This window comes from Ambystoma mexicanum, chromosome 3q, assembly GCF_040938575.1.
Source record: "Ambystoma mexicanum isolate Mex_15411 chromosome 3q, UKY_AmexF1_1, whole genome shotgun sequence".
Lineage (NCBI taxonomy): Eukaryota > Metazoa > Chordata > Amphibia > Caudata > Ambystomatidae > Ambystoma > Ambystoma mexicanum.
The window spans coordinates 1,214,294,825-1,214,322,411 of NC_090926.1; the positions used below are offsets into that span (position 1 = coordinate 1,214,294,825).

The 27,587-nt window shown below is 48.3% G+C and overlaps 1 protein-coding gene across 2 annotated transcripts in view; it reads left to right on the forward strand.

Annotated features, from left to right (window-relative positions):
- TYK2 (tyrosine kinase 2) overlaps nt 1–27,587 on the forward strand; it is a 1,212,497-nt gene that overhangs the window by 803,384 nt on the left and 381,526 nt on the right. For both annotated transcript variants that reach the window (XM_069604089.1, XM_069604090.1), the window contains exon 9: nt 5,405–5,522. In XM_069604089.1, coding sequence (XP_069460190.1) covers nt 5,405–5,522 — 118 coding nt within the window. The remainder of the gene's footprint in view (nt 1–5,404; nt 5,523–27,587) is intronic.

Here is a 27,587-nt window from a genome sequence, read left to right on the forward strand (position 1 = left end):
CTTTTGGTTACAGCCGCTAATCCTGTCCTCATGTATTATCCTGCTTTTGCTCTACTATTCAAAGAGAGATTTGTACGACCTGTAGTCCTTTTTCCACCTACGAATCCCTCTTAAATGTATGCCAAGGATCTTCTGATGTCCAGTCGTATGTTACCACATTTCAACGTATGGCTATGGAAGCAGGTTAGCCCGTATCTGCCTTAGAGACCATCTTCCGGAGAGGACTCCATGAGGAGATCAAGGAGGAACGTTCTAGAGTGGCTCGCCCCGCTTCTTTTCAGGATCTAGTCTCCCTCTCCTTACAAATGGAGTTTCGGATGACGAAAAGGAAGACGGAATGACGAAAGACAAAAACCACTCCACGTCAGTTGAAGTCCGCCCCTCTGAGGAGCCTATGCAGATGGGTACGGCTAGGGGTACCCTCTCCCCCACCGAACGCCAAGAGACAGAGAGAATTGGATCTTGGCATGTGCTGCGGCTCTCAGACCCATCTACTTCGGAATTGTCCTGAGGTAACCCGTCAGCGACAGGGAAAAGACTCACCCAGTCCCTAAAAGGGATTACAGGTCGGGGTTGGCATTTAGATTCCTGTTATACCAGTACAAAGGCGCTGGATCAAACAGACAAGAGACCGATGGTCTTCAGTGTTCTTCTATATGTACACCAGACTACTCCCATTGAGGTAATAGCCCTGTTGGACTGTGGGGCAGCTGGCAACATCATGGATTTCAATTGGGCCGCAAAAAGAAACATCCCAAGGGTAGACAAGAAAGAACCAGTGCCGGTTGATGGACTGGACTGCTCACCATTGACATCCGACTCTATCCTGCAGCATACACAGACACTGTGTATGGGGATGTTTAATCACTAGGAAAAACTTGCCTCCGACTTGATACACATTGCACATTTCCCCATCATTCTGGGGATCTCCAAGGAACAGAAATGTCTCTCCACTGCACGTGCGCAATCTCAAAGTCACCTGGCCTAGTAGGATTGTTGTCTCTGGCTTCCCTCTGTTCCCCTTGCTTGCCTCGTCGCGCCTTGAAACATTTGTGTGTAGGCGCATTATAAATGCTATATCATATCATATACCCTGGGTGCGTAGACATAATCCTTTGATCAATTGGTCCTCCAACACTGTACTGTTCCAGTCGAAATACTGCCTCTCCAAATGTACATTTGCAGTCTCAAATACAATTGATAGCGAATTGGTCTTTGGTTGACAGTGTTTTTATTTTGATAAAGGTAATTTGGGTGCTGCTTGGTGGTGACTAGTAACACTCAGACTGCCGAGTGTGTCACAATTTATGAAGAACAGAATTTTCAAGTCACCTTCTAGCGCACCTAAGGTTAACGCTAATTATAGGTTAAATGATGTTCCAAAAATCATGTTTGTTGTATCATGAGGCTTTTTTATTCCAAAAATGATCCTCCAAAAATTGGTCTTAAATAGTAGTGCCCTCTACACGTGTTTCACCAAATCTTTTGGCTCATCAGGAGGGATTTATAACAGAAAATTCAATTCAAATTCATTGATTAGATATAAACATGCCTGATGATTAAATATTTGCATTCATCTAGAGAGCTTGGTCAATGTTTAGATTCCAAATTAGTTTGAAATTGGAGTGGTCTTGGCAACATGTGTGTTTGGGGTTTCCCCTGTGCTGTTTTACCCCAATAGGAGTTTCTTTAAAGTCTTTCAATTGAGACTTGAGAGCTTTTGAAAATCGTCTTCTTTCCTTGTTTCTCAGAAAGATTTATATTTAGAGGCATGCAGGGGTGTGGCCCAGGAAGCATGCGCTGCCCTGACCCCGCCACACCCCAGTCCCCTTTTCCGCGTTGACCGGATCAGGCCTAATTCACCAGCGCTCCTGGGTTTGGCTTCGGCCATATAATTCCATGCGCAGATACTTTTTCTCTTTGTCTTTTTTTGTCTTATTTATCATTCAGGTACTCGGTACTCAGGCGTCACGCTCCTCCCTGGCGCATGTCGACTTCTACAGGGTTCAGCAGGTGTCCATCCTGCAACAGGCTCTTCTCAACTTCAGACCCCCACGCCCTGTGCCTACGTTGCCTTGGCCCAGACCACGGTTGGCAATCCTGTTCGGGGTGTGACTCGCTGTCCTCTAAAGTGCTGAAGAACAGACTCGCCAGGTGGAGGGAGCTCTTCCAGAGGTCGCCTCCAGAGGATCTCAAGGACTTTGTGAAGCATCGAACCAGGCCCAAGGTAGGGCCGATATTCTCCATCGCACCCTGCAGGGGAGGCTCCTTCTCAGGGACCGGGCAGGTCCTTCTTCCGGCACGTGCACCGAGGCTTCTTTAGCTACCGGCCTTCGGGTCGAGGGATCTTCGGATCCTCAGACGTGCTGTGATGAGGGACCGGAAGGTTCTTTTACCGGGTCTACACCCAGGGGCTCTGCCCTTTCACTGGCACCATGGCCGAGGGGCTTTGCCATAATATAGGCAATACGTCCGAGGGGCTATGCCCTAATAACGGCAATACGTCTGAGGAGGCACCTAAATGCAGCTCTACCGACCCCCGGGTCGAGGGTGTCGCACCTACCGGGCCTAGGCCCGAGGGGCAGGGTAGGCCTCAGGATCCACACGCAAGAGTCTTGGATGAGGCCGGGCCCAGCGGGCTGAGCAGTGGCAAACAGCTCTACAAAATGGCAGCCGCGCCAGAAAGAGGCACCCGTCCGATGCCATTCCAGGAATTCGTCGAAAAACAAGTGTCATGGTGGGACTGGCCTCAACCAGGTACGTGGCCTACAGTCTACCCATCAGTTGCGCAGGACAGCTTTCCTTGGCGTCCATATGGACAGGGTACGCACCAGCTCCCTGCTACCCCGTCGGCACCCCCTGCCACCTCTTTGTCCAGTGAGGAGGTGCTCTTCGAGAAGTTCCTCAGCCTCATGAAGTCACCTCAGATGGGGGTTATCATCAAAGACGCCATCAGGGACGTCCTCCTGCAATGCTAGAGGCACCACAGATTCCTCCGCCAACGCCCCAAGACCTGGCGCAGCCACCTCCTCCAACCCCCAAGCCGGCTTCACAAGGGGCACCACCGCAGCCTCCGCCGCCTCCTCAGCCTCCGGCCGCGGTCTCTGTACCCCAGCCTGCGGCGCAACTACTCCTCCTACTCCACAAGATCCTCCAGATCCGCAGGATACGGATGAGGAGGAGGATCCGGACATGCCATCCTCAGCCAGGGCCTTCCACAAACGTATTACCGGTCTGGCGGAGTACCTGGGCCTCCCCAACCGAGGTCGAACAGCCGGCAGAGGGTGTTCTGGCAGAAGTCCACTGCCAAATCGAGGATTCCTATGGAGACTGATTTAGTCTCACCGGCCAAGAAGGGCTGGCTCAAACCCACTCGGCCCAGCCGGTCAATCGACGCCTGAACGCCAAGTACAGGCAGGTGGAGGGGGATACACTCTTGCTTTCGGCCCATCCTCAGCCACACCTTTCGGTGATCGCTGTGCCATCACTATACTCCAAGCCCCAGTCATCCTCTGCGGCGCTGCTAGGCAGGGGCAAGACAGGGGCTTGCTGGGTAACGCAATGTAGATCCAGTGGAACAACATGACAGCTTACACTTTCCCCCCACTCCCCTGGTGCACAGTTTCATCTGCAGGATCAGGGACTCGAGGGGCCTTCAGATCATCCTTATAGCCCTATGGTGGCCAGCGCAACTGTGGTTCTCGGAGCTGCTCAGCCTGTCAGACCGGGCCCCCATACACCTCCTGGGCCCAGCACACCTACTCTCTCAGCAGAGGGGGGCACGGTCATCCCCCCATTCTTTCGCAACGTGGTTCCTAAACAGGTCACCCTGAAGCATCTGCACCGGTCACAGGCTAACCTGGCCATTATACAGGGACCTTGGAGTGACGCCACCAGGAGCCAAAACAAAAGCAAGTGGACCAGTTTCTGTCACTGGGCAGAATCCAAGCAAATGTATCCTTTGACTTGCACGTTGGACGACCTGCTCTCATCCTCTGCACACCTTGCATACTCGGGCGTGCAGGTAGACACATGCAGCACTTACCTGGAGGCCATTGGAGCTTACAAGAGGAGGAGGTATTCATATACTACATTTCGTAAGGACCAGGTGGTGCTCAGAATACATCCCGCTTTCTTACCTAAGGTCGTCTGTTCCTTTCACTTAAATGAGGAGATAGTGTTACTGACTTTCTTCGCGGACCCTAAGGATGATGCTCAGAGGGCACTACACTGTCTAGATATGTGATGTATTCCAAGATTCTACCTGGACACAACCAAGAGCTTCCTCAAATCAGACGCCCTCTTCGTCACCTTTGGAGGATTAAAACCAGGCTGTCAGGCTTCCAAGGCTTCCATAGCAAGGTGGATGGTTATGGCTGTCAAGGAGGCATATGCGGCGCAGCACAAGCCATTACCAGCAAATATGCATGCCCACTCCATTAGAGTTAATGCACGGCGGTAGCTTTCCAAAGACACATCCTGTGGCACGTTATCAGCAAGGCGGCTACGTGGGCTACTCCCTCGGCCTTCTGAAATCACTACTGCTTGGACGCCAGCGCCAGGTCGAACGCAGCATTTGGTCAGGCAGTGTTGAGGAACTAGTTTTCTTAAACGGGGCACCTCTCCACCCTGGGGCTACATTCAGTTGTAAACGCCCATACAGTATGGAGGAAAGGGGACGGGACTTAGGAGTAATTATAGGTTACTCACCGTAGTGACTAACGTACTCCTAGTCCGTCGTCCCCTTTCCTCCATACGTCCCACCATCCTTCACCCTAATATAACTGGTGTCATTAGGCAATGTTAATATTGTCGACGCATCAAAGGGGGCTGAGTGGCAGCGCCGGTGGGCGGAGTCAGGGTAGCGCATGCTCTCAGGGCTGTGCCCCAGCGCGCATCTAAATTTAATGGGGAAGATGATTTTTCTAGTGAAAAAGGTTCTGTCTCCCGTCCCGCGAGCGGAGGGACGCCTATACAGTATGGAGGAAAGGGGACTATGGACTAGGAGTATGTTAGTCACTACAGTGAGTAATTTATAATTTCTTTCACTGAGCACATGGGGAAATAGTAACATTGTATGCCAACCGTGACTGGTTAGTTGTCATCAAGGTGTAAAATACTTTATGGCTGTAACCAAAGCATTACTAAATCAGTTTTGCCATTATTTCACATTTCTCATTGCTACTGTTGGGAAACTTCAAATTAGAACTCATCCCTAACAGAATAACAGTTTAAAAGAAATAAACTCCATAACTTGAGGTTTGCTTGTGCAATAGTTTAACAACATAACTGTCTCAACTGGTGCAGGAGAATTAGCTTTCAGTTGATTTTGAAAATCTTCTTGTTGCCATTGCATAGCTCCTGCAATAATGACAACCAATGTGTGTTCCTTTCTTTTTCCTAGTGAAGAGTTTATCTTGGCAAAGCTCAGAAGGGAGGAGAGAGAGGAAGGCTTGTATACAGTACGATGGAGCGCCATTGACTTTCACAGGATGATCATGTCTGTGGTGAAAAGATCTGAGGTAAGCTAGAGTTTTGAATCCAGTACTACAATCTGGCCATTAGTCGATAGCAAAAGAATCTAGATTTTTATGAGTGAACCTTTTCTATTATATTAACTTGCAGGAAGCTACACAGTAAATGTCTTCTACCACATGCCTTCTATTCCTCCCAAAACCCATTCACATGTGTAGTCACACCTGCCATTCCAGTGCTAAAGAGCCTGTTGAAGACATTCTCTGATAAAGTGATTTTGTGCGTGCTAGTCCAACCATCTCCTGTACATGGCTAAGCAGGTCATTCGCAGAGCATTATTTAATGGCAGAACTGTCCTTCAAGTCCTTCATTGCATTGCATTATGGGAAATGGCTGGTGGTAGGGCGATATGGACCAAAAGTCATATCTTGATATTTTTGGGTACAATGGCGATAAACAATATATATTACGATATTGTTTATGTGGGTTAAATGCTCAGTTGTAAGCCTCCAACTACATGTGAGATGTCACAAACACCTTTATTCATAAGACATTGATCAAAATAAAGTACAAATACAGGGTTCCTGTTCCTGTCTGAGAATACACACAGCTGTGTAAATTACAAAATGTAGTATGTGTAATAAACTACATTGAATAAATACCTTGATTTTGTTCCAGTAATGGTACCAGTTCGATTGCTCCTTTTTGGAGTAGAATTTCGATTTCTTCCAGAAGGATGTTGAGGTGTTCGGCGGACATTCTTCCTATTCGAGGTGGATGGTCCCAAGGTGTTTCTAGGAAATCCTTTGTGTATCCTTTGGTTACTGTGTCTATAACCCAGTGGTCCGACATTATTCCCTCCCATTCCTGGCAAAGAGTGTTATGCATCCCCCGACTGGGGATGCATGGGAGGGAACGTGGATCGCCCTGTCATTTGGAGGCAGGGTCTGCTGTGCCCCTAGATGCTGCAGTTCTGCCTTATCCTTTGCCACAGCGAAACCCACGCTGCTGGTATTGGTAGGACGATTGATCCTGGGGTCCATAGAAGGAGGCACTAGACCTGCTTGCACCGGCTTGGCTTGGTCTGCTGAATCATTGTTCTCAGAGTTTTCTATGTTTGTTAAATACTCCTTTTGTATGAAGGGTTTGTTAGATATTTGACCAATGGTTTTGATGGTCTCATGCTCCTTTTTTGTGGTTTCCAGATGGTCGTCAACTACTTTACCAAAGACGAGACCCTCCTCGATGGGCATGTTGATAAAGGCCACCTGTGTTTCTGGCTTTAAAAAAACAGAGTCCCTAAGCCAACAGTGTCTTTTTAGGAGGGTACCCTCCGCAATGACTCTTCCTGAGGTGTCTGCAGAATCTAGAAACATTTTCAGGATGTTCTGAGACACTTGTTTGACCTCGGTGGCAACAATGACAATGTGTGAATGAGCAGGTTCTGGTATTGAATCATGTTTTACAACGTCATACCACTAGGTGCTGCTGTGGCTGGCAAGCAAGGTAGTAATATTTGCTATTCTGGTTAGGTAAACAGCAGAAGTAGTGATCCGCTTATCAAGCGTGTATAGTCTTTTGTACACTTGGGTGGTGCTTAAGGACTGTGAAGAGTGGAACACCAGCTCTCTTTCTGGTAGTAGTAACCACCAGAGAATCCGGCTTGACGTGTCTTCTGATGTAAAAAGGATCAGATGGTGATGTCTTGAATGTTTTCTCCTCCCGTGGGTTGACCGCTCTGGTATGGGAGGGGGTAGACGGGGATGGAGTGACCCTCTTTTTGATAGATTCCAGGAGAGGGATAGCCTGGCTAATGGGTTTTTCTCTCGTTGAGGATGTCCTCAATGAAGTCAGTCCGTACGGGACTAGAGTCTTCTGTTTCTATACCAAAATGTTTAAGCAACTCATTATAAAGTAGTTGGTCTGCAATAGGAGACATATGACCTCTCTCAACTGCTGAGGGGTAATTAGGGTATGTATAGATGATATCCAGGTCATCTTGGTCTTGTAGATAGGTGCCGTCACCATCTTGGCCATGGTCATCCTGGTCAGATCCCCTTGCTGCGATACCTATTCTGTTCCTCCTATAATGTCCTCGAGTTCCGATTCAGAGTCTCAGCTGCCTCGGCCTTCGTGATCCGATTTGAAGATGCCTGCGGCGGACTCCGACTCTGCTGTCATGGCGTATGCCGCCCACCGCTTAGTCCGGCGCTCCTTTACGGTCTTAAGCCTAAAGAGTTTGCACAGGACTTGTAGCGGGACTCCGAGTGATCACGTGGAAGGCGGTGGTTACACACCCTGTGTGTGTCTTTTCACAGAAGTGTTCTATTGCACTTGGGGCAAAACGTAAATGGAGTGCGCTCCATAATGGAACATTGACACAGAAGCAGCGAGGCAAATGCAGTAGGGGCAGGTAATGGGGGTAGTCCTCCCACTCTCCCTACTGATTTGGCGAAAATCAGGTGTAGGCCGAAGCCTGTCTCTTTCGGGGTTCGGAATCAAGCGGCGAGCTGCTCTAGAGATCAGTTGTCGTCGATCGGTGACCGACTAGAGAGGTTTGGATGGAATTAACTCCCAAAGTAGCTTTCTGCTACGGACTCTACGAAAATACCACTGGCCATGAAGGCGGAAAAAAATGATGTAAGGGACCATGGGTAGAGGGTATGTCAGACTAGGGATAGTATTACAGTCATGCCCTGTCGACATCCCTTTTTCGAACTTCAAAAAACGTCATGTACAATACTCTGCAACTTCCACTAGATGTCGGCTTATTCAAAGCATGCGATTCTAAGCAGATCCACAAGCCTCAGAAATAAATATATATACATTCTTGTTCCAAAGAAAGATCTAACAATGTACCCTGCAAACACGTATGTCAACCACAAAAATTCAGGATGACAACGTTGCACAAGGTCATCCCTCTACTGAAACTAGGGGATTGCATCGCAACAGTGGACATGAAAGATGCATACTTGCATATTTCAATGTTGCCAGCACACACAAAATAAATCAGATTCAAATCGGGAGACAAGCACTACCAATTCAAAGTGCTACCATTCGGCATTGCACCAGCCCCCAGGGTATTCACAAAGGTCCTATTCACAAAGGTCCTAGCAGTGGTGGCCATCCACTTGCGAAGGCAGTCCATTCCAGTGTACCCTTACATAGACGACTTGCTAATTACCGGGGATTCTCCTCAGAGGTGCCTTCAACACATGCAACAGACAATTACTCTGCTGTTCCAATTGGGCTTCTTCATAAACAGTGTCGAAGGTTGTGTCAAAGCCTGCGTCGATAACATTGACGCCATCGACGCCTTTTTCAAAGTCAGCTCTAATTCAGGCCGGACTCGACTTCTTTGTTGAAGCCAAGGTCTATGCCCATTGAATCACCAACTAAAAGGTATCATCCTGAGTCTAGACAGGATTGTTTTGAATCTATGTTTTCCATTTTTGAAGAGCAATCCTCTGAAGAGGACATCTCTCCTTCTGGTAGATTTGGAACAAAAGATGTTCCTGAGCAGTTATTTGATAATCACTCTAAGATGGCTGACCTGTATGAGTATCTACAGACAGCAAGTGGTCTGGACATGTCTCCTGAGTTGGATTTTGAAAGACCTGACCCTGCTGATCCATGATATAGGAGACTTATGAATAAGGTGACAGAATTCATGGGGTGGAACAGAAGTTCCCCTACTTACCAGCAGGATGACATGACGGACATTCTCTCTGAGGGTCCTCAAAAGGATACTGTCCTTCCCTTTCACATAGCTCTGCAAAAGAAGGTGATGGCTGTTTGGGAAGCCGCTGAATCAGGACCTGCGGTAAATAGAAAATTCACGAGCAAATACAGGCTCTCTTCTTCTGATCCTGAATACTTAACAAAACATAGTTTAGTGGTCAAAGCACCCACATCCACTAGGCATTCGGCATACCCTACAATTCCCCCCGATAGGGATGACAAAATGATTGATACATGGTCTTGCAAGATTTTCTCTTCGGGAAGCATGGCAATAAAATCGACGAATGTGACTTGCACCCTTGCAAGATTCTTATAGACCCTGTGGGATTGTTTGTCAGCGGCGGCTGAACATATTCCTGATGGCGAGGAGCGAGAAGGTTTTCTTGCGATTGTGAACGATGGAAAGGAGGCTATGGGGTCATGCCTTCAATCAGGACTGGACACTGCTGACAGCATCAGTAAGTCCATGGCATCTAGCACAGTGCTATGCAGATTTGTGTGGTTGAGGAATTCGGGTTTCGTACCGGATGTGCATGCCAGGCTACTTAATATGCCATTTGACGGCTTAAGGTTGTTCGGCAGCAAGGCGGATGAAAGCTTAGAAAAGCTGCAGACCTCAAAAGCGGCAGCTAAGTCTCTTAGCGATTCTATAAGACAACCTCAACAACACTCCTACTAAGGCTCATCTTCATGGAGGGGTCATCCCTTTCGATTCTACTCCTCATTTAGGAGAGGGAAGGGACCGGCTAGTCAAAGAGGACAACAAAGAAAATGTCCTCGTGATGGAAGAGGAAAAAGTGCTAGATCAGCCTCAGCAGCAGCAACTGTCCCATTCAGCCACTTCTGCAGCCGCCGCAAAGCCACTCTGAGGTATTGTCCCACAAGACCCCAGTGGGAAGCAGGATCTCTCAGCATCTGAACAAATGGTGGTGCATTACTTTGGATGCTTGGGCACTGGAAACAGTAGCCCATGGTTACTGCCTTCCCTTTCATAAAAGTGCTCTGGATCATTCACCGGGATACAACTCTGCCAAAATTCCAGATCCGCTCCTGTTGCAGGAAATGTTAACCCTGCTAGAGAAAGGTGCAATAGAACATGTACCTGTAGCGGAAAGGAACAAGGGTTGGTATTCCCCATACTTTCTCATACCGAAGAAGGACAGAGGATTGAGAGCCATCTTGGACTTGAGAAACTTGAACAAGTTCCTCAGGAAGGACAAGTTCAAGATGGTCACACTTTCTCAGATCCTTCAAGCTCTTCAACTCCAGGACTGGTTGGTATCATTGGACCTTCAGGATGATTACTTTCATGTGCCGATCCATCTCAAGCACATGAAGTACCTAAGGTTCGCGATTGGCAATTCTCACTATCAGTTTCAAGTTCTGCCATTCAGGTTGACCTCTGCCCCGAGGGTCTTTGCCAAGCTGATGGCGGTAGTGGCAGCGACTCAGGAGAGGTGGGATTCATGTCTACCCTTAACTGGACGATTGGTTAATCCGGACACGTTCACCCAAACAAGCCCGTGGACATCTGAACATGACCTGCCACTTCCTACACAGACTGGGCTTCTCCCTCAATTACAAGAAGTCTAATATGATACCACTCCAAAGACCCCAATTCATCGGAGCAGTCCTGGATACTTCCTCGGGCAAAGCCTCGCCTCCCAAAATGAAGGCTCATCACATTCTGTAGAGGGTAGCAAAGTTCCAGAATGCCCAGCATCTGCCGGCCTTTGAATTTCTGAGGTTACTCGGCCTCATGGCATCCTGCATTTTTCTGGTGCCAGAGGCCACATTGAGAATGAGATCCCTTCAATGGGCCCTCTAGACTCAATAGTCTCAATTTTCAGGGGATATGTCAGATCTTCTGCAAGTTCCAGCCAGAGAGGCTCAAGATCTTCTATGGTGGGCTTGCAAGAAAAATATCCTCAAGTGAGAATCTTTTTGGCAACCACGACCGGAGATAACAGTAGTGACGGACGCCTCACTCATGGGGTGTGGATCCCAATCGGAGTTCAAACTACACACAACCTTTTGGAGCTGAGGGCAATCAGAGTATCGCTGAAAGCCTTTCTGCCCTCTGTACGGGGAAAGAATGTCCTGATAATGACAGACAACACAGTGGCCATGTACTACCTCAACAAGAGAGGGGGCGTAGGGTCACTACCACTGTGCAGAGAGGCAATGCAGCTCTGGTTCTGGGCAATGCAAGAAGGAATCTCTCGGTCGGCAGTTCACCTAGCCGGAGAGCAGAACACAGCGGTGGACGCTCTGAGCAGGCCCTTTGGGGAACCCCGCAAGTGGATCTGTTCTCGACCAGTTTCAACAGGAAGTGTGAACTGTACTGCTCAAAGGAATTTCCTCTGAGAGGAGCTCTAGGGGACGCATTCGTAATGAACTGGGAATTTCCACTCCTATACGCATTTCCTCCAGTCACCGTGATTGTTCATGTAATCAGAAGGTTGAGAAAGTTCAGGAAAACCATGATTCTAATTGTTGCAATGGAGATTTTGGTTTCGGACAGAAGGCCAGCAGCAAAATCCTTGTACCGGTGTCATTGGAACAAGTTCAGAAACTGGTGCAGGGATAAGAATGTGGATCCATTCTTATGTAATACTCCTACAGTACTTTATTTCCTTGTACACTTGGCCAATTTGGGGCTCCAGGTTGATACAATAAAAGGATACTTAGCAGCGCTATCTATTTTTAAGCGCTTCTCAGAAGAAGTGTCTTACTACAAAATGATTAAAAAAAGGTAGCAGGCGCTCCTCTCCAGAAAGAACATGGTTTGCAGCACACGCTTTTTGCTCACTGTACCTTTCACAGATGGGAAATATCCGTTTGCATATCAGTCTTTGGCCCTTGATTATTCCGTTCCTAAAAGGACTCACAAATGTGTAACCTCCAACCCCTATTCAGGTACCCGTCTGGGATTTAAATTTAGTTTTAAAATTTCTCACATGTATTCCATTTGAGCCCTTACATTCTTGCCCGGTAAAGCTCCTTACTCTAAAGACAATACTTCTAGTGGCAATTACATCAGCCCACAGGGTGACTGAGTTGCAGGCGATCTCTTGTAAGCCTCCTCACACCATTTTTCATATGGACAGGGTTAATCTTAGAGGCAAACCCTCTTTTTTGCCAAAAATAGTCTAACTTTCACACGTCACAAAAAATCACTTTGCCTTACTTTTATCCTCCTCCTCATGCAAGTAAGGAGGAAGAAAGATCACACAGATTGGACCCTAAAAGGGCTCTCAGTTTCTATATCTCCAGATTGGCTAAATGTAGGCGATTTGATGAGCTTTTTGTGGGATATACTGGACACAAATTGGGTCTGGCAGTAACCAAACAAACATTGCCCAGATGGATAATTTTGGCAATCACTGAATGCTATAGGTTGGCTGGAAAAGATCTTCCAGATGGGCTGAGGACTCATTCAACCAGGGGCATGGCAACCTCAACAGCTCTTCGCAGGGGTGTCCCAATGCAAGAAATTTGTGCAGCGGCCACCGTACAGTTTACCTATTTTACACTAAAAGTTCCTTGAGAGCTTACGGTCTAAGGAGTACTCCTTAACAACTCATCAATGGAAAATATCTGAAAAAAAAGAACTGAAGCCAACGGGCACGGCTCGAGCCCTTTATACTACGGATGACGTTGACGCTCAACGGCAGCCTTCGACGCGACCTCGAGCCCAGCGCCTTCTGGTGGAGAAAATATTCCGAAGCAGCAAAGCTGAAGATACGAATATCTAAGATGAGGAATACGTAGGAGGAACATCGAATCGAAAGAAGGTTACAGTTGGTAATTAACTTTTTCTTCTATCAACACACCTCCTACAAGTACTGCTCGCTAATCTATGCAAATCATACAATTCTAGCAGATCCACAAGCCTCAGAAGGGATACATTACTCACTGTAATTGTATTTCTGATGCTTGTATCTGCTTAGATTCACATTCGCCCTCCCTTCTTCCTCTCTAGAATGTGCCTGAGAAAAAGCAAAGATCTTTCACACCTCATGGTCTCTACCTAGACTCCATGTTTCCAACTTACACTTCCTCTTGTCAGAAACAAATAATCTGAGGGACCTCGACGCATGAGGGATCATGGGTACAGGGTACGTCCCACTAGGGATAGTATTACAGTCCTGCCCTGTCGACGTCCCTTTTCGAACTGCGAAAAACTTAATGTGCAATACTCTGCAACTTCCACTAGATGCGATCTATGCAAAGCATATGAATCTAAGCAAATACAATCATCAGAAATCGATTACGGTGAGTAATGTACCCCATATTTCTCGATGTTAACAATATTGTCTCATCCCATATCGATTTCTAAAATATCTTGATATATCTCCAAAACTTGATATATCTCCCTGCCCTAGCTGGAGGATCTTATTTGAGGCATTAGCAGATCTTCTTAGCTGTGTAGAGTTTCACATCTGATCTCCTCTCCTAGCTTTCAGACAGTATAGTTTCTCCAGCTTTGGGGTATTGCATGGATTCACATACTCATGAAATCCCCACTGCTTGTTTCCTCTATAGCCTATCAGTGTCCTTTGGGGTCATACTGCTCCCAGCCAATGACACTCGTCCTCCTAAGATCCACCCCTGGTGGCCATGTTCAGATTTCACTGCATGTTTCTAGTGTCGGAAAACCTTGTGCTTCGCTCCTCGAAAATCATAGTTTTTTTGAAGAAATTCTCCATCTCTTCATTGTTAACCATCACGCAGCGACTACCGGCAGCAGGGACCTGTTGTCGGCAAAAACCTTCAATCCACCGTCGGATCTTCAGCCTGTGGCGTCAAAGGTCCAGGCTTGAGCCTACACCTCGACACCTTGACTATGGCTGATGGCATGAAAAAAAGCCTCTTCAGGTCCTATGAAAGCAGCAGCCTGAAGAATATCTTCATCAAGGATCGTCACCTCAAGTGCATTTATTGTTTTCATCCCTACCACAACACGAACGGGTGGTCAATCTGTCAGTCCTTTTCGCCGAAGACTCGGAAGGATTGCCACCGGAGGTTGGTGGCATGGATTGAGTAAGGGAATGCCTCTGATGCGGCCTCCAGGCATAGTCATGCCTCTTCCAGGGCCGGCAGGTCCACTGTGCGTACTCCCTCTAGGGAGATGTCAAGATCATTTGAAGATGCTTCCTCTGCGAAGGTCCAAAGAAATGTGAAATCTCACACTCCATCGACTTCCTCGTCAACTATCGCCGTGGCTGCGGGACCAAGTCCTGAGAAGGTTCGGTTGCCGTCACTGACTCAGTGGACGGTTAGCCTGCCGGCTAGTGGGTTACCTTTGTCTGCAAGGAAAACGCTGACCTTATCGTTCAAGCACAGATTGTTGAAGGGCAGATCTTCTAAGGATCCATCACTGGTTCGATCGTCGTCGACACCAGCGTCGTCCATTGTCATGATTCCTGCCCCTCATGTCCCCAGCCCTCCAAGATGTCAGGCTGGAGCCAGGCCACAATCACCCACATGGTCCTCAAGAGCCTCTCCATCCCTCCAAAGACCCACTTGGAGACACACTTGGCGCCTGTGGCACCAGACTCACTCACTCCCATAGGATAACATTGGTGATTGGACTTGTAGTGCATTGATGGGGACAAGATGGATGCCCCCACATATTTCGGTTCCCTGGACTGCATGTTCAGTCTAGTCTTTTGGGTGTGGTTCAGCCCAGAGACACCTGGGATACCCAGAGACTATTTAAGCCACGCCCAGGCTGAGAAACATGCTTTGTGTTTTCTGCACCTGCAGCGTGACACTCACCGTGTTCGGATCGGTCTCCAGTAGGCCTGCATCTTTCTTCTGCGCTCAGCTCCTGCAAGAACAAGAACACCTTTAGGAACAGCCTTACCTTGCGGTTCTTCTGCCCATCATTCATCGCTCCTTCTGTTCTGCGGGCATCTTCGACGGTGTCATTCCCATCCCGGCACGCCGCTTCCTAAGGAAAAGGGAAAAGAACAGAAAAAAGGCATTAGTAAGCATTCTGCAAATCTTCGCTTATTTTTAAAGACTGTACGAGCTTCAAACGCTTACCTGAATCCCAGCCGCTCTGGGGGAACTCTGTCTCCGGAACTTCTCATCCATCTGCAAGAGGGAAAAGACACTCCAGGTTAGCGTGGAAACATCTAGAGGCGCTGCATACCGCGCTTACTCACCCCATTTCTTCTTCATAACCGGCATCCACGCTGAAAACGCCGCGGCACCTAAAAGACACAGAAAAAGAACTCAGTTCAATACATATACGAAAGGGTTGCATCGCGCATCGCACTCTCACTCACCTTCAGCGATACTCATCTCAGCATCACGTCGCCATCCCCGGACGCCGGCCATCATCTGAGGAAGGAAAGGAACGAAGTTAGAGAACTGTTCAAAAGACTCATTATACTTACCTGTCGGACTCTTGCCAGTGAAGTAACTAGGCAGCAACAAGCCTGCATCAATCAACACGCCCCTGCGCTGAAAGCAGGACCGAGAGCGCACTTTCCAAGAAAACAAGGTGAGCTGTGGATCAAAGGGAAGGGTTGGACCCCGGGGAAGAAGGGGTTCAAGCACACAGAGACAATAGGGAGTTACCAATCCTGTGTTTCAGGCCCAGTCTACAGTCGAGTAGACTCCAGGGAAGGGTTCGAGGTCGTAAGAGGTAAGAACAGGCTGAGTGACGTCCACGTGGAAACCAGGTGAGCATTACATCCATCAAGAACGTCACCCCGTCGTTGAACGACCGCGAACAAGCACCCCGATTAAAACTCTAAGGGTGAAGTCATAAAAAACAAGTCTTCCTTCAGCTACTGCTGCGCATAAAGGTTTGTCAGCGACTGTCACTTTTACCTCTGCAACGGTCACCACGCCCAGTGTGTCTCTGCCTCCTAGACCCCTGTCAACGTTCCTGTGACATTCCCATCAACAAAAGCTCCTATTTCTGCTCTGCAGGCTCCTGTCATACATAGCCTCTTTCCCAAAGGGCTTTGATCTGGTGAGAGGCATGTCTCCAGCTCTGGAATTCCTGCCCAGGCCCACCAAGGCTGTACCCTCTTTACTCTGGCTCCTATGGGATCTTCCAGAAAGTCATCAGCCATCTACACCAGTTCCGAAGAGGACCTGCCTGATGTTTTTTATTCAGATGTAGAAGGGGGGCCATGAGGAACCCAACCCTATTCTGCCTGTTTCTCAGAACCTGTGGATCTTTCCAGCCGTTTAGCCCACAGGGAGCTCAGGCCTAGTTCCTGCTCCTACTGTACTAGCTGCACCTTCACCTGTGCCGAGAGACATGAAATTCAGCAGTGGTTGTCCACTGCTCCTGTTCCTGGTCCAGCCATGGTCTCCTCGACATCAGCCGACACCGCCTCATAAGGCAGTTGTTACTCCTCGGCCAGTGCTAAGGACCCTGCCCCCTGTGGAAGAGGAGCCAATTCACACAAACACTGGCATGGATACTGACACCACCGGTTCTCACACATATGAGTTTGACAACTACGTTTCCGCAGATGGGGATGTTAATGAGCCCGCCAGGGCCTCTCTTCTGGATTAAATTGACTCTTTCCACTCCATCATCTCAAAAAAGCTGGTAAACTCTTTAACTTGGTGCCAGAAGAGAAGAAGCCTACTTCTTCTCTTCTGGCACTAAGTTAAAGAGTTTGGCAGCATTTATTTTGAATGATGGAAGTGTGCTAAGAAAACCATTGTATCAGTCCCTTTGTTGAATGAAATATGGGAAGACGGCTAGGCAGTCATGAAGGCTGCTAAGCGTGCCCGGTTGTAGAAGAAATGCAGGGTTCCAGATTCAGCCCCCAGGAGCCTCAGGTCTCAGCCTTCGCCAGACTCAGTGGTATCGGTTGCCGCCAGGAAGAAGTCCTCCAACCCCTTTTCGCCAGCCATGGTGTCTCCAGACCGGGAAGGCAAGAAGTTCTATGCTGCAGAGAAACGCTTCATCACCACAGCAGCCTCCACCATCAAGGCCACCAACGCCTTAGCCATCCTATCAAGGTACGGAAGGGCGCTGTGGTACAAGCTGGGGCCCATCCTTGTCTTCCTCCCTGATGACAAAAAGGCTGAAGCCTTGGCGCTATTCCAGGAAGGAGAAGTAGCTTCCAACCATGTCATCACTGTCCCTCTCGACATAGTGTACTCCAGCTTCTGCCAGATGTGGAATGTTGTGATTCTCCGATAGCACGTTTGGCTAAAGGCCACAAATGTATGCATAGATGTGCAGACTAAAGTCATCAACATGCCTTCAGCGGAGACAACCTGTTTGGAAAAGTGGTCAATGACACTCTTCTGATCATCAAGACCCACACGGAGACAGCATGCTCTCTGGGGTCCCTGCAGCAGAGAAGGCCTTCCTTTTGTTCCCCAAAAGGGGGGAATCTCCAGAACGTCCCAGGGTTACACCACCCCTTATCATCAGCTCTCCTGCTCCACCAGCCAGGAGGCTTGTAGGGGATGCTCCCAGGCTTACAGCAGTGGCACCCAGCGTAGTTTTCGCTCCCTATCCAGGACGCAGATGCCTAAGCTGCCCTGAAGCAGCCCCAACTTCCGCACCCATGTTGGAGGCCAACTATCCAAAGTTGATCTGTGGCGAAAGATCTCCACAGATAAATGGGTGCTGGATGTTCTGCAACAGGGGCCCGTTTCAGAATTTCAGGACCGTGCGTTCCCTCTGTCATGTGTCAGGAACGACACATGGCCCAACTGCTACAGGAGATTCGGGCCATGCTACGCAAAGGGGCTATACAACCAGTCCCTCAGTGCCTCTGGGGCTCTGTATTGTTCGCCAGATACTTTCTGGTAAGGAAGAAGTCAGGAGAGTGGCGACCAATCGTAGACTTGCACCGCCTCATCAAGTTCTTAAAATCCCAAAAGTTCAGGATGGCCACGTTGCAGCACATGCTCGACCAGCTGGAGGAACAGTATTGTCTGTCGATTTTTGGCTGGGAGGACACGTACTTTCACATCCCCACTCATCGCAAACATCAGATGGTCCTGCGTTGTGTCATCTAGGGGCAACATTACAAGTTCAAGGCCATTCCTTTTGGCATCAAATCGGCTACGAGGGTGTTCACCAATGCTTGGCCCCCAGTGACAACACAACCATGGGAATCCACGCCTATCCTATCCTTACTATTGGCTCATCCAGTCCAGCTCCCACCCACTGGCAACCCAGCACACGGCAGAGACCATGCAGCTTCTGACTTTGCAAGGCTTCTCGATCAACTATCCGAGGTCTTGCATAGTGCCATCCCAAAGCATGCTGTTTCCAGTCTTGTGTCTGGCAACTCCCTCAGATGACAGGGTGAAGGCCATTGTAAGGAAGAGATGGTATCAAGGCAAGACAGACACAAGTGACCACAGTTCAAGGGTGTTTATTGAACTTTAGCAAGGGTATGATATCCGCCTATCTAATACTAAATCTACAGATGGGAGCAATCTACGACCATTAAATAATAATAATGCAGTCATAATGGAGTCTCGTCAAAATAAAAGGGCCTAAACTAAAAAAAATATTGCCAAACCTAACCTCTAAATACAAATAGTGTGGGGTAGTGTTCATGAAAAAGAAAGAGGTGTTCACAAAATGATTAGTCAGGATGTTTAGGCCGCTTTCCTCCGTTACCCATGTTTTCAGCAAGGGACAAGTCGGTTCACTCGAGCATAGCACACTCTCTGGCTTTTTCGGCACGAGGACACAGTTTCATTAACAACATCAGGGCATTCTGTGCCCAAGTTTCTTAAGTTATCAAAAGTCTCTTGATTCAGAGGGCCTGATGTACCAAAGCAAACAAAAAGTTCCTTTACAAGTACTCAAGTCAGGTGATTCACTCTTCACCCTGGATCCCCCTCAACCGGGCTCAGATCCCTTTTGTACCACAATCTTTACTTTTCGATCCCCCCTCTTCTGGGATCAGATCCTCTTCTCCAATGCTTATAGAATATCTTTTCTCGGGTGACTCATGGTTCACCCCAGATCTCCCATCTGCCAGACTCAGATCCTTCCTCTTACACAATTAGTCTCCCTCAGCCAGGCTTGGACCAATTGCAGTTCGTATTAGCTATCGAAGACTTTGGAATGTGCACAGGGTTTAGCTTCACCCATTGCAGGACCACTTCGATTTCACAATTCACAAATTACGCTCTCAGTTGGAAATCTAACAGAGACCTTCGAATGAGCACCAACATGGTTTCGGACCACTCTGTATATGGTATCTATCTGGGATTCAAATGTTCAGTCACTCCTTGGATGTTCAATTATATTTGCGTCGCTCATCACATACGCCTCACAGTCTGTTCTTTGCAGATTTCCTCATACAATGTTGCCACTTGCGACCTTGGTTCTAACACAGACCGGTCTGCTATCGGTCTCGCCGACTCACCGAATGTGATGACTTTACTGGCGCTGCTTTGTTGTAGGAGCCAACGACAGTACCACAGCGGCAATCACTCATCCTGTCAGGAATCAGTGGTATCCTAGCTGGTCATTGTGGTCTCGGTGGGTGAAACACTGTTACTGCCATTCGTTACTTCTCCCAATATGGCGCCGGACAGCTCCTGCAATCCATACCGCACAGTGCGTTCTTCTTCCTCAAGATGGCGGCTTGTCGATCCCGGCGACCGAAGCAATTGACAGATTTGGCTCATAAGGGCTTGCTGAACGGTAAGCAGATGCGTTGCTTCTTGTATGTGGCATTAACGCTTAATTTAGCTCAGACTTCATAGGACAAGTTACCCACCTCCTAGGAAACAATTTTAAAAAATCCAACAAAACACTACTCCTAGGCGACATCAATCTAGGTTTCAACGACGCCAATGATAAAACCGCCACATGCTTCTCAAAGGACCTTAGTGACCTTGGCTTCGCTCAGAAAGTCATTTCTCACACACATGCAAAAGGTCGCATCTTAGATTGGATTATAGACCACAACTGCAACACAAACATGGTTTCCAATACTGCCCTCCCATGGACAGACCATAACTGCCTGCTATTCACCATCCCCATAACGCCATGTGCCAAGCCGACCACTCCAGCACCGGCCACAGTAGCTAGAAGTGCAAAAAAACTCAATGCAGAGAACATCAGTGCCTATCTCAACCTCCCATGCCTAGCACCACCATTCTCCCCCGACCCTGCCATACTAGCAGAATTATTCAGAGACACATTCACTAACGCCATCAACACAGCCGCCTCGCTAGAAAACAAAAAAGAAAAGAAATCCTTCCACTCCAACTTGTGGTTCACAGAAGAGCTCCTTAACCTGCGCGACTCAAAACGACAGGCGCTAAAAACCTGGCAGGCTAACCCCTGTGACAACACTAAAGATATCTTCCGAACCATCGCTAAAAAATACAAAGAATCTATATTCAAAGCCAAATCAGAATCCTACAACAACAGAATCTCTTCTGCCAACTCACATTCCAAAGAGCTATTTACCATCTTTAAAGAATTAACAGTACCTCCCACTTGCCATGCTAAAAAAAATAGACCTCCTCCAGAACAAAATCTCTGACCATTACAAAGCATTACCTAAACAGAAGCACCAGAAGCAATCCCACCACAAACGCTCAGACATCATCCATCCCAATTTCTCCTTCTCTGAAATATCTGAGATAGACGTCTTAGACATCCTAAAACATCTCAAGCCATCGCTATGCAAGGGTGATGTATGCCCCCCTAAAATTATCAAAGAATGCACAGAGCAGCTCGCTCCACTAATCACCGCCTTCATAAACGCCTCATTCAAAACAGGTATAGTCCCCAACTGCCTCAAAGAGGCGTGGGTACGTCATCTCCTAAAAAAACCTGCATTAGACCCCTTCCAACCAAATAATTATAGACCAACTACAACCGTCCCATTTCTTCTTAAAATACTAGATAAGGCTACCCACAGGCAAATCCAACTGTACCTCGAAACAAACTCTATCCTTGGTAAGAGACAATCAGGGTTCCGCAAAGGACACGGAACGGAAACCGCATTACTAGATCTGAAAAACCAAATCACTTCCATCCTTGACATGGGTAAGCCTGCATTACTCCTGCTCCTAGACCTCTCAGCAGCGTTTGATCTCGTTGACCATAATACCCTCACCAACCACCTCACACATGCCGCGCACTTCTCCAATCACGCAGCAACTTGGATCATGTCCTTCCTACAAGGCAGAGCCATGAAAGTGTTCTCCAATATAGCAAACGTTGAACCCACTATCATACACTGTGGTGTTCCCCAGGGATCCTGTACTGCCCCAACGCTATATAATCTATTTACAAAGCCACTCTTCGATAAACTGGATGCACTTGGGATCACATACACAAACTATGCTGATGATACCCAGGTGCTCCTTCCCCTCACGGGGAGCTATATCAAAGACGCTTCTACCCTCCAACAAATTTACTCCACAATCCAAGCCTGGATGGCCACCAATGGATTATGCCTCAACGGGGATAAAACTGAAATCCTCATTCTCGGTCAAAAATCCACGCTAGCCAAATTGAGTCCAACCTATCAAAACGTCTGCATTGACAACTGTATCGTCCCAGTCCTTTCGTCAGTTAAAACGCTCGGAGTCCACATTGATGCTATGGATAAGCAAGTTAGCGCCATTGTATCAGCCTCCGCTCTGAGTACCAAACTAATCAATGCCATAAAGCCGTTTCTAACAAAAGACAATTGCCTCTCCATTGCAAGAGCTACAATAGGAGCTAAATTGGATTACTGCAATTCCCTCCTAGCGGGGACATAAAAAAAAACCTAGCCAGACTCCAAACCACTCAAAACAACGCTCTCAGAGCAGCTCTAAGTATTCCCAAAAGAGAGCACATCTCCCAAGCAAGAAAAAACGCTCACTGGCTACCAGTTAAAGACCGAATCTCCTTCAAGATTCTCTCCACCGCACACAAATGCATAAACCTAACAGCACCCTCTTACTTATCTGACTCTCTAGCCAGAACACAATCCACCAGACCCACTAGACTAGAGTACACCAACCAACTCACAGTGCCACGAATCACCAGGGCCAAATCAGGAGGTCTAGGATTCCCCTATCTGGCACCTAAACTCTGGAACACGTTACCCACAGCCCTCAGAGCGGGAACCTCTCTTCAGGCCTTCCGGAAAAACCTAAAAACTACTCTTCAACTAGCTGCTAACTCACTGTATATACTTGCGCACTACTATGATATCTGTACCTATGCGCTACAAGCCACAATGCCATCTTCATGCTGTTTGTATTTACGTGACTACTGTAACTAAGATATGAATATCCACTGTAACCAGCGCCACAATGCCCACGGGCTGCTGTGCGCTTAACAAATGTGAATAAAGTGAATAAATAAATAAATAAATTAACCTGTGATTCCCTATCTTTCCTCCCGGAATACGGAGCCTGTGTCGCTTCATTGCCTTCCCTTTCTTGATTCTCCTTCTGGTATACGGAGCCTGTGTCGCCCCCTTCGTTTCCTTCCTTTTTTCCTGCCTTACCTTCCACTCCGATTCTCTAGTTCTCTGTTTTTGGCTTCCCCCCTCTAATTCTCTCTGTGCCACTTCATGTTGTTTGGTGCTGCTACGCCAAAGATTAGACTGTCGTCCCAAGAGATCTACCAACGTCAGGCTGCCTTCTCCATTTCATAGTCTTCGTTGTAACTTACAGCCTCTGCTTCTACGCAAGGCTTTTTCTGTCCCAGGAGGGTTTTTTCTTAGCAGACTTCCCGGAGGGTCCCCCTGATTTCCTTTTTCTCTAACAGAGTCACAAGAGTCTTCTGGGAGATTTTGCCTGTTCATCTGCATCCTTGCTGAACAGCTAAACAGGTTAGTGCTTATGCTATTCTGACACATCCCCACCTTCGCTATCGATGCAGGAGAGCCCCGGGTACCTTCGACACATAATGCACCTTTCTTCAACTTTAACTCCGGGTCTTATATTTCTTGTTCTCGAGGGCTTGTGAAAGCGCTTTTCCTCCAAAAAGCCCAAGGGCAATTCCCTCCTTGCACTCTCTGGTCTTGCCGTTTTTCTCCTTGTATTAAACTGCCATCTTGGAACTGCTGCTTCCTCGTTGTTTTGTCTTGCTCAGAGTGTGCTTTCGTGCTCCGCCGTTAATCCATGTGGGGAAGTGTGATGGAAGTCAGGTGTGTGTAATTATCAGTAATTGCCTGACTTTGCCCGACCCTTGTATTGGGACATGTCAGGTATAGGGCTCAGGTGTTAGTCTGTCTGGTTTCTCTCACAGTGAGCTGTCCGTGAGAAAGTGTTCATGTCAGGAAGGGGTGAAGGGGGTTGAGTTCCTGGTAGGATGGGGAAAAGATGTTAAAGGGAAATGGATACCATGTTTCACCATCCGGTGTCCCACTCCCACTCCCAAAGACCCCTCATCCAGTTGATCCTCCTGCACTGGTCCCCCCCCCCCAGGAACTGGATTCAAAAGCAAGGGCTGTGTCCTGGGCACATGGATGACCGATCCCCGGGGAATAGCGGGTGAGACAGCTTCTGCTTTCTCACACCATCCTGGGAAAAGTCCAGCAGCTCTCGACAGCATCAGTTGCTACAGTCCGGTCCCTCGAGTCTCTGCTGTGGATGTCTTCCTGCATCCATCTGGTCCCCTGTTGCAGGTTTCAGATAAGTCCCCTACAGGAATTTCTGGATGCCAGGTGGCAGAAAGTCACTGGCACATGGACAGACCGGATCGCTCTCAATCGGGCATTCCGTGAAGCCTTGCAATAGTGGTCAGCTCGTTCTTACCTCACTCAGGAGCCCCCTTTCATATCCCTCCGTAGCAGGCTACAGTCATGACCAAGCCCTTTGTGGAGGGTTACATACAGGACATTCTAACACCAGAGGCCTCTGGCTCCCGGAGGAAAAGGAGTTGCACATAAACGTCCTAGAACTTCGGGTTCTCTTCTGGGCCATTTCCAGCCTCAACTCCAGGGAAAGGTGGTGCGTGTCTTAACGGACAACACCACCACCATGGAAACATGGCTTCCCTCTTTCTCCCTAGATGCGCAGTCTCTATGGCACTGGGCAATTCTTCAGCGCACGTTTCTTGTCCTTTTTCAGCTGGCAGGCGTCAAGAACACCATCACATACTCTCTCAGCAGGGAGCTACGGTCCTGCCATAAATAGGAGCTTCAGCAAGTGCAAGTGTTGCGCCTCTTCAGCAAGTGGGGTCTTCCTCAGATCGACCTCTTCGTGACAGTGGGCAACTCCAAGTGTCAAAGGTTTGCCAGCAGATATCCTCAGCTGAGGAGCATAGGGGAAGCATTTTTGTTCCCCTAGGTCTCTTCCTTTACACCTTCCCTTCAATTCTGCTTTTGCTGCATGTGATCAACACACTCAGATGTTGCCTCTGCAAAATAATCCTCATCTCACTGGCGTGGCCGAGGAGGATCTGGTACTCTGACCTTCTCCTTCTGTTGCTGGTTCCGTCCATCCAACTGCCTCCACTTCCCGACCTCTCCAGAGGAGGAGGGTCAATCCTGCACCACGAAATGACGTTGCTGAGCCTCATGGCCTGGCTCCTGCAGCCTTAGAATTTGGGCACTATTCGCTGCCTTTGGAATGCAAGAAAATCCTAGCCAAGGTCAGAGCTTTTTCTATGTTGACTTGCTACAGGCACAAATGAAAGCGCTTCACAGTGTGGTGCCAGACAGAAGGTTTTGCTGATGCTTGTCACTGCCCCGCAGCTCCTCCCGTACCTGCACTCACTGGCCAACGCTGGCCTTGCCAATGCGTCTATCTAGGTCCACCTGGCCGCCTTATCCTGGGAACACACATGCTCCGGGCAAGCTCTCTCTGTGGTCGCACAGGCTCGTTATGGAGTTCCTCATGGGTCTCTTCAGGACATTCCCGCTGGTGAAAGCACCTGACTTGGCTTGGGAACTGAGCATGGTATTATTGTCAGGAATTGCACAGGGCACCCAGGTAGGTTTGGGGTGGCTGTGCTGATGTAAGGGGACAGGGAAGCATATAGAGCAAAGGCAGAATAGACAAGGTAATTCAACGGAACAGGAGGGTTAGGGCAGACCTCAATGGTGAACAAGAAGGGATGGGAACCCTGCACTGGACAAACAATGAGGAATCCCACTAGGGGTGTATACACAAGTTGTACTAAAGACTACCCACAGATGTAAGGGAAGCTTGAAGCCTCTGTGTCAGTTACTTTTACGGGCACCACACCCTGCAAGCCCATGGAAGTGGGCAGCAGGAGTGGCTTCTGTGTCTGGACTCTAGGGCACAAACAAGATGTGTACTTACACGAGACAAGGCGGTATAGGTCCAGCCAGAACCAACAGTGGATGCCCTCTGAGGGAACAGAACGCAACCCACTGTTATATTAAATTCACTATAGCCTACAAGTAAAAAAAGACAAAAGAAGGGGCAGAGATTGCCTGCTGGAAAACCCAGCAGGCAAATCTGAACAAAGGAATAGCAGAAGTACCAGTGAGGACAAGAACGGAAACAGAAATATCTAGGGAAGAATAGGCAGTCAAAGTAAGCAAGGTTCAGGACAGAGACCAGGAATGAAAGAGGAAAAGCAAGTAGAAAAGAATCTAAGTGCAATGGTACTGGACTAAGGACTGGAAGCTAAAGCCAAGTACCACAAACTATGGGCATAGAACAAGTATCTGAAAGCGGGGAACAAGATCATTGGTAATAGAGAGCAAGGGGCTGCAGACAGGGAACAGAGGACTGCAACCAGGGGAGCAGGGTTGCCTTGCTAGAAGCACAGAGGTACAGGACAGAAGGGAGGGGAAAGTAGACAGAGTAGCAGGACTGCAAGGCAGGGAGCACAGGGCGCAGGAGCAGACTCTTGAAGCAACAAGAAACAGAATTCCGAGGCTCAAGGCTTAAAGAGCTGGCTGCGAACTCAATGCAAGAGCCCTGCTCTCCTGCAGGTAGCTGCTTAAATACTGACCTGCCCTGTGCTGAAGCAGGCTCATTAGCAGCACCTGGAGCAGCACACCTGAAGGTATTCTGCCTCCTCTCTCTCTGGTCCTGGGAAAGTGAAAGCAGCACTGATCTCTAGGGCTTCTGGGGATTGTGGTTTCAAGACTGATGCTTTGGAATAACCAGGGAATGAGAACTGCCACAAGGTGCATTATGGGAATTGAAATCCATGTTTTCGGATATACAGATGTGTGAAAGGAAATGTTAAATAATGATTTTGGGTCTTCTCTGCAGATGATAGAAAACACCCTGCAGGTATGCAGACAGCACCATCCAGAGGCAGAGATGCAGAAACATGACAACCATCTAAGTTTATGGGGCCTCCATTTCAACCAATGCATCGTGCCCATTGAAGTTTATGTTGTGGAAGACCACCTTCCTGGTGGCAATCACCTCGGCCAGGCTGGTCTGGGAGATAGGCCCTCTCCTGTAATCCTCCATATTTCCACAATGCTCAAATTGTTCTGCAAACCGACCCTTCCTTAAGGCCGACGGTTCCGTCAGACTCATCTCAACAAGCCTTTGGTTCTACCAGTTTTCTTCGTGAACCCTATTTGCCTGCTGAAAGCATTGCATGCGCTGGACGTTGCTCATGCCCCGAAGTTCTATGTGCAACGCATGAAAGGCTTTTGGACCTATGGGTCACGGGCGAGCCCTGTCTAAGGCTCAATATCTAGGTGGCTCTCCTGCTGTTTCCTGCATTGCCATCGTCTGGCCAACAGACCGCTTCCAGGTCAGCCAAGAGCCCACTCCACCAGAGCGATTGCAGCAATGACAGCATTTCTCTCTGGCGTCCCCATGCGCGGCATCTTCAGGGCTGCTAAGTGGAGGTCTACCCACACCTTCACAAAATTCTACTGTGTTGACAGGGATTCCAGGGAGAAGTCCCGGGTCGGCCAAGCGGTGCTACGCAACCTGTTTGTTTGAGGTGAGTCTGTTCCAGGAGTAAATGTTTGTACTTCTGTTCAGCCTTGCCACCTCCTGCGTTGTGTATATGTACTGCTGTAGAATCGTATTCATGAGCATGTGAATCCATGAAAGATTTAGATGCAAACCCTCCCTCCTTCCCCTCTCTGGCTCTTCTCCTTTGTTCATACTGCTACTTTATGTGCTCAACCAAATTTGAGGATGGCCACCAGGGGTGGGGCCTAGGAGGACGAATGTCATTGGCTGGGGGCAGTACGACCCAAAGGACACTGATAGTCTATAGAGTAGACGAGCAGTTTAAAGCTGAACTGCTTTATTTGTACTGGGGATTCCCAGCCTGACGGGGAATATTCATGAACATGTAAATCCATGCAAGACCTCATGCTGGAGAAGGAGCAAGTTACTTATCTGTAACTCCTATTCTCCAGCATGGGTCTTGCATGGATTCACATTCAAACCCTCCCTCCTTCCCCTCTCTGGCTCTTCTTAGTTCATAC